This window comes from Pseudochaenichthys georgianus, chromosome 5, assembly GCF_902827115.2.
Source record: "Pseudochaenichthys georgianus chromosome 5, fPseGeo1.2, whole genome shotgun sequence".
Classification (NCBI taxonomy): Eukaryota; Metazoa; Chordata; class Actinopteri; order Perciformes; family Channichthyidae; genus Pseudochaenichthys; species Pseudochaenichthys georgianus.
In genome coordinates, this window is record NC_047507.1 from 18,763,113 (window position 1) to 18,770,555 (window position 7,443).

Here is a 7,443-nt window from a genome sequence, read left to right on the forward strand (position 1 = left end):
ATCCGGAAAATAGAGAGAGAGAGAGAGAGAGAGAGAGAGAGAGAGAGAGAGAGAGAGAGAGAGAGAGAGAGAGAGAGAGAGAGAGAGAGCTGCGGTCCGCGGGGACACGGACAATTTGCGAATGAGTTCTGCCTTTTGTAAGCTGAATTTATCAATAATTTGTCAATAAATATGGGCGAAAAACGTCACTTGTCCGTCGGACATGTCAATGGAAATATGTAGCCTACTTGTCCGATATTGTAAATAACACGTCCCGGACGATCGGACGTGTGCTTTTTCGCACACTCACCAGTAAAGGGAAAACCCCCAAAAGCACAATAGGGCCTTCTTTAACAAGAGGATTATTTCTTATTTTAAGGAGATAATTGTGTTCTAGCATGCATTTAGAAGATAAATTAAGTTGTTGTTATAAGTCAGAGATAAGGACGTCAAAGAAATGTGTGTGATGACATCAATTGCTGCTTAACTGAGTTTAAGGAATTCATCTTGGTGCAGAGGTCAGGATTTGTTATATAGACCCACACCTATAATCTGGCCCAGACTTGGACTTCTGTCCTCCAACAAAATCCCCTCCCACTAAATCCTAAACTTTCGAGAAAATATTTCTTATAACAATCAACCAGACATGCCAGGAGGATCTAGTTCAGCGTCTGCTCATCCCTATCGCGCACGTCATGAACAAGACAATGTTGATCTAACATCCTGAATGGACAACCAGAGTTTATATGTAACTTGACTTCCATACTGTATATAACCTGGTCCTCTCATGCTCTGTCCTGTAGCCAATATCCAGGGAGCCAGCACTAAAGATGGAAGATGCATCAGGAAAGGTAGGTGCATTTTCTTAGATTTCAGCGCTGTTTGTGAATTAAGATTATTTTTGCCTGTAATCCACAGTATTACTAAATACATGCAATTTAATTTGTTTTTTTAATTATATATCATTCATTACAATAATGTATAAAGCAATAGTGTGCACTTACATGCAGTGGTGAAGGAAGCATTCAGATTATTTAATAAAGTAAAAGTAATAACACGGCAACATAATAGTAAAAGTCCTAATATTTTACCTAGTAGGCTACTATAAGCACACATTTACTTGAATTATCAACAGTAAACAAATCATGAAAGACCACATTTTATCTCTCTTAGTGTTCATTTACATATCACATAAGACATAGTTGGTCAAGGTGAAAGTGACCGTAACATTTTAAATAAAGTTTGAGTATTTTAATCTATACCTACTCATTATATTTCATACATCATTTATATGTCTTGATAAATCAATACAGTTATAGTTGTCGAGTTGAAAAACAGAGGAGGTTAATTTGTATATATGATTTTCCATTTACCGTTTTAGCTTCAGTACTGGAGACTTTATCTGCTGTCGATGGTGTTGGGAATTGGGGGATCGTTTCAGTATGGGATTCAAGTTTCTGTCATCGCTTCTCCAGCAGTGGTAAGATTTCTATTCGTTTTTTTGTTGTTGTTGTGGTTACGGAAACGTTAACTCAGTGTTGCAATTGTATTAGAAAAATTATGGTATTTTTAATCTTATTTTTACTGTAAATTGCATTTTTTTTAAACAGGGTTGATCAGTAGACCACCCTAACATGTCCCCTGACCTTTCTGCAGCATGTTCAGAGTTTTGTGAACCACACCTGGTTGTGGAGGTACGGAGCTCCAGTGGATGACTCCTCCAACCAGCTCATCTGGTCCTTCATCGTGGCCGTGTTGAGTCTTGGGGCCGTGGCCGGGGCCGTTCACAGCGGCAGCATTCCCGTCACTTACGGCAGGTATAGAGATACACACTTTTATACAATTATATTGTCTGAAAGACGTCTGTTGGGTGAGATAGATCGTCAGAATGTTTGCTAAAATGTCTGGTTTTAAAACCTCTCTGACTCAGAGAGCCAAAAGAAAGAGTTGGCCAACATTCAGGTTCATGTTTAATAAGACAATTAGATTCAGAAATGTGTGTTTGGTACTGACAAATTAGATAAAACAACACTCACCATAGGCTACACAGTACAACATACAATCCATACAAACAAAAAATAAATTGCATCTTAAAGTGACTGAGTGGCAGTCTTAATAAAAGTTCTGGATTGTTCTTCCACTGAATCTATTTATACATGATACAATTGCCCAGAATCACACTTCTTCAGCTACAAAAGTTGAAAATGTATAGTTTGCTCTGTGCAAAAGCTACATGAATATGCTAACCAGACCAGATTTGGCCAACAAGTGGGTAAAACACATAAGGTAACTTATGTCAGCAGTGTAAACATCTTTATTGTTTCTTTTGTTTTTGCAGGAAAAAAGCTCTCTTGTTCAACAATGTAGTGGCGATTGTGGCTGCCATTCTCATGGTCTTCAGTCGAATGGCCAAGTCTTTTGAGATGATCTTGCTGGGCAGATTCCTCTACGGATATAATGTTGGTATGTTCTGATTATGAGAAAGAGTGTCAGGCATAATGGGAACAATTATTACAAGAGTTTTCATTTATTTGACCTACTCTTTTAATTGAATCAAAAGTATAGTTGGCATTTTTGCTCAGATTGTTTAGCTATTTTCTCCTTGTCTTGTCTCTCCCCACAGGTCTTGGCTTGAGTGTGCACCTCATGTACCTCGGAGAGAGTTCTCCAAAGAAACTCAGGGGTTTCATGACTCTCACAGGCTCAATATTCATTGGATTTGGAAAGGTCATTGGTCAAATAATTGGCATCAAGTAAGAACTGATTTATGGTACTCTAATATTTATGAGAAAAACATATTTTCAAGAAATAAATAAAATGAATACCTATATAAAAAATGTGCCTACGCAGTCAAATGCCATGAGTTGTTCATTAACGGACTAAAGCGCAATAACTTTTCAACTTTGTTTTAATAATTAGTAAGCATTAGAGCAGCAAAAGTGATGTCGTAAGCTATCTTAATTTCTGTAACGTAAGGGCCAATTCGAATATCTACAGTATTTCCTTTTTCCTGCTACTTAACAGATTTCCTTTGTTCTTCACTGTTTAGGGAGATAATGGGAACAGAAGACATGTGGCCATACCTCTTAGCTGTCAGTGGTATTCCTGCCATCCTGCAGCTTGTGACGCTGCTTTTCTTCCCTGAGTCACCCAGATACCTTTACATTGACAAAGGAGACACTGAAGGCAGCATAAAAGGTGAGTGGACTCTGTGTCCATTCTGGATTCTAAAGTTTACCGATACCCTTTAAAGTTTAGACACAGTGAACTGAGCTTTCATCCATTGCCTCATCCAAATAAATAAAAAAAACAGCCACAAACACATCTTGTTGCATTCAAGGATGTGTTGTTGAACGCTGTGATAGAGTTGAAACCATGGTAGCAAAAAAAAATCGTGGCATGAATGAATGTTGCTAATAATATTTGCAAACTCTTCCTACATGAAACAGCTCAAAACAAGGTCTGTTAATTATCTTGGGTCATGATTCCTGGAAAGAGATATTGCTGTTGTGTTTTTCAAATTAACTGTTTTTGCACTTTGACCACCACAAACAAGTGCTTCTTATTCCCATTATTACTATAGCAGATATCCCAACTACTACAACTAGCCACTTGCACTAGTTCTATTTACATTAATAAGTAGCAACCCAGGGCAGATGTGTGAACATTTGTTCTTTCTTTCGGTGAACTGTCCAACATTTCAAGCACAGACAGGTTTAGTAGTTTTAGTCACAGTATTAAAACTCTAGCATGATGCGTGATGTGTGTTTATGTGAAAGCTTTGCAGTGGCTGTGGCAGGAGGACGACTTAAAACTGGAGCTGGACGACATGAAGAAAGAGAGAGAGAGCACTCAGGGAGAGAAGGCGAAGACTGTGAAGGATGTCCTCTGCTCTCGCTGTGTGAGATGGCAGCTTCTGACTCTCATCATCCCCTGTGCTGGGGTTCAGTTCTGCGGCATCAACGCTGTATGTTCAGCTCAGCTTTCCCCGTAAAAAATACATTGGCATCTCTTTTTCAGACACAGCTTGATCCGGTTAATGGCCTCTCATATTTCTTTCTCTCCTCCAGCTGTATTTTTACGCCTTTGACATCTTCCGTGAGTCTGGAGTGCCTGAGAACCAGATGCATTACTTGGCCATTGGCCTTGGAGCCACAGAGCTCTTCACAGTGACGCTGTGTGTGAGTATCTCTTCAAAGGAGAATGAAACTGACTCGTGAAAATACACTGACACATGAAGGATGTTAAAATAATCCAAATATGGACACGCGAAAAACGTTTTTAGGTTATGAACGTTTCCTATAATGTAGTGTACACATGATCTGACAACAGGATAATGGAACAAATAAATATTCATTTCTACTGGAGGAAAAATATTCTGTGCATTATTTTGGGCCTTTTCTTTCTGTATGTTGAGGTTCCACATGTGTACATCACTTGGAAAACTTTATAAGTTAGAATGTATTATATTAAGATAACTGTAGAAATACAATACTTTATTGACTTTCTGTTGTGTCTCAGTCTTTCTTGATAGACCGTGCAGGCAGAAAGAAGCTGATGGGCTACGGCTATCTACTGATGGGTATCACCATGTGTGTACTCACTGTCATGCTGTCCATCAAGGTACAAGCACTCTAACAGTGCACATTTCTCCAAATTAAATGTTTTGTAGAAAACTAAACATCAAATGTATATTTCTTTCTCTTTTCCTACAGGATCTGAATCCCTGGATCCCCTATGTGAACATCGGCCTGATATTCTGTGTCATCTGTATTTATGGACTTGGACCATGTAAGTTTCCTGTTACCAGTTCTCCTCCTGAGAAAAAGCTTTTAAATATTGTTTTTATAAATTTTTATTTTATCTTATTTAAGCTGGAGTGTCTATGGCTCTTCCTGCTGACCTCTTCCTACAAGCATGGCGTCCTTCTGCTTATGTGATCAGTGGGACTGTCAACTGGATTAGCATGTTCCTCGTGGCGATGTTGTTCGGCTACTTTGTGGTGAGAAACCTACTATGTATCATTTGTTATTTCAAATAATTCATATATTATATTATATCTCTATTTTGACTATGTTTTCTGTGTATCCAACAGGATGCACTAGGACAGTTCTGCTTCCTGATTTTCGTTGCTTACAGCATTTTCAGTGCAGCGTTCCTGTTATATTTTGTCCCAGAGACCAAAGGAAAGACAATGGTAGAGATTATGGAGGATTTCAACAAGCTGAATTACAAGAACAGGGGCGCTGACACTGAAAGGACTGACATTGATCTTGCTACTAAATTTTAACATGTTTTTTTATACTTTATTTATCAGCTGCAATTTGTTCTGCATGAAGCTTTGAACATTCACTTTACAGTTAAAATGTGAAATTGTATTTTAAGAATAAACCATGTCATCAACCCAATCATATTACCTCTTATTTCAACCATGAGACAGATTATTAAACACAAGACATAAGACACATTATATACAGAGAGCAGAATGTGAAATCTGTAAATATATTTTTGGATGTATAAAAAATATCAAATTACCTTTTTGTTTTGGTTGTTTGTGTTATATTTTCTCCTGCCCTATAATATGGGAAATAGCAGTTTTAAACGTAAACATAAATTGTATTTACTGCTAGAAATAATTGCAGCACCTCATTCATCCAACATGAATCAAAGCCTCACCAAATCTTCAAGGATATCGTATTTAGATTTACTTTTGACATCTCAATTGCATTTCTATATATTAAATCACCAAAAGTAAGTTTTGTATTACTCCTTTTTCACCTTCTTGCCTCCTCCTTTAACGGGAATCTTTTACAGGGTATTCACAGTTAAAAATACTCTTGTGGTACCTGGGGATAGCAAAGGGAAGCTATGCTGTTGACTTGCATCTTAGCACAATTATCTCTGGTATAGGCAGTGATCCAATAGGGCAGGGGTGGCCAACCAATCAGAGGTAAAGAGCCAATCATTTTACTGTGTTACTGCAAAGAGCCACATCACAGGCACACATGCTGGGTGTATGTCCCGACCCCTCTCTCTCCTTCTCTCAGCCTTTCTGTGTGCCCTCTCTATCTCTCACACATACAAAATGAAAATCTAAAAATGAACAATAATTGACACGCGACGACCCACATAGGAGCAGCACCTATGAATCAACACACACACACACACACACACACACACACACACACACACACACACACACACACACACACACACACACACACACACACACACACACACACACACACACACACACACACACACACACACACACACACACACACACACACACACACACACACACACACACAAAAATATACCTCTGCTCAGCCAGATTTCCTATAAATGTCACAGTCCATGATATTGACAGAAATGGACTTAAACCTCTCCTACCAGTATTAAGTCCAGAGGCCAGTTATTGTCAATCATTAATATTGTGTCTCACACACAAACTCTCAGTTAAAAACATTTGAAAAAAGTAGTTATCTTACTATGCATGTTGCTTCTTTGAAACGTGTAGAGGATGTGGAAGGGGCTCAAATGCATGAAAGGGCACATCATTTAATAAAAATATGCCTGGCCTTTATTCTGTCTGTATCTCACATATACAACTGCACATTTTACCGTTTTGATTTGACAACATTATATTGAGTTATTACGGTTTTATCTGAGTTATATTTCTGCCGATCGGAAGCAGATCTCTCCCTGCACTGTCACGTCGCGAGTGCAGTAAAGCCCGCCTCCAGTACTGCAGGATCTGCATTCTGATTGGCTAAAGTACTTCTTTGTTGAAAACTCTGTGTAACGATTGGGCTGGAACTTGTTAACCCTTTGTAAACTGGGATACATATGCGCAAAAAAAAAAAAAAAACACAATTACAATTCGATATACTGAGGAGCCGCATGAGACTCGGCAAAGAGCCGCGGGTTGGCCACTCCTGCAATAGGGCTTTTATTGTAAAGGGGAATCGCATACCACATTTTAAAGCAAGGTTTATATGAAAATATGGTGTCATTATTCTATGAGCAGCATATTTTAAGTGAAGGGCTAAAACGTTGTCTATGGCCACAAATGTAACCCCCAGGTTTTACCCAATTAATGATTCACATCACATTACCGGTACTTGCTCGATTAGTAGTTGAAATATTTGTCAAAAAGTTTACCACAGCAACGGAAATGCAGCACAACTAACTTTAGTGTATACACATAATCATTTGACATTTGGACTGTCTTAAGTGTATTATAAATGTAATTTATACTCACGAAACCAACTGCACATATTTCCATCCTGGGAGAGGGAACGCTATTTGTTGCTCTTCCCGAGGCTTCTTCAGTTTTTTCCACATTAATCGTATTTTTTGGGGGAGTTTTTCCTTGTTCCTTGTTCCATGCAAGGGTCTAAGGACCTAAGGGTCATATTCTGTAAAAACTGTAAACCCCCAGTGACACGTTTGTAATTTGTG

At 38.5% G+C, this 7,443-nt stretch overlaps 1 protein-coding gene across 1 annotated transcript; it reads left to right on the plus strand.

Moving 5' to 3' along the window:
* The first annotated feature begins 737 nt into the window (after nucleotides 1–737).
* On the plus strand, nucleotides 738–5,513 carry LOC117447195 (solute carrier family 2, facilitated glucose transporter member 11-like). Its single transcript, XM_034083869.1, has 12 exons — nucleotides 738–830; nucleotides 1,361–1,459; nucleotides 1,636–1,796; nucleotides 2,318–2,442; nucleotides 2,603–2,732; nucleotides 3,029–3,177; nucleotides 3,759–3,946; nucleotides 4,050–4,160; nucleotides 4,501–4,602; nucleotides 4,695–4,770; nucleotides 4,854–4,981; nucleotides 5,075–5,513. Exons 1-12 carry the CDS (start codon nucleotides 810–812, stop codon nucleotides 5,267–5,269), a joined length of 1,485 nt encoding a protein of 494 aa, XP_033939760.1. The 5' UTR covers nucleotides 738–809; the 3' UTR covers nucleotides 5,270–5,513.
* The last annotated feature ends 1,930 nt before the right edge of the window (nucleotides 5,514–7,443 follow it).

Bases quoted from the DNA above. Each gene is read 5' to 3' on its own strand.
- LOC117447195 (XM_034083869.1), top strand. From the start codon at position 810: ATGGAAGATGCATCAGGAAAG. The intron at 1,460-1,635 runs GTAAGATTTCTA...ACCTTTCTGCAG, and splicing joins TCATCGCTTCTCCAGCAGTG to CATGTTCAGAGTTTTGTGAA. The intron at 4,603-4,694 runs GTACAAGCACTC...CTTTTCCTACAG, and splicing joins CTGTCATGCTGTCCATCAAG to GATCTGAATCCCTGGATCCC.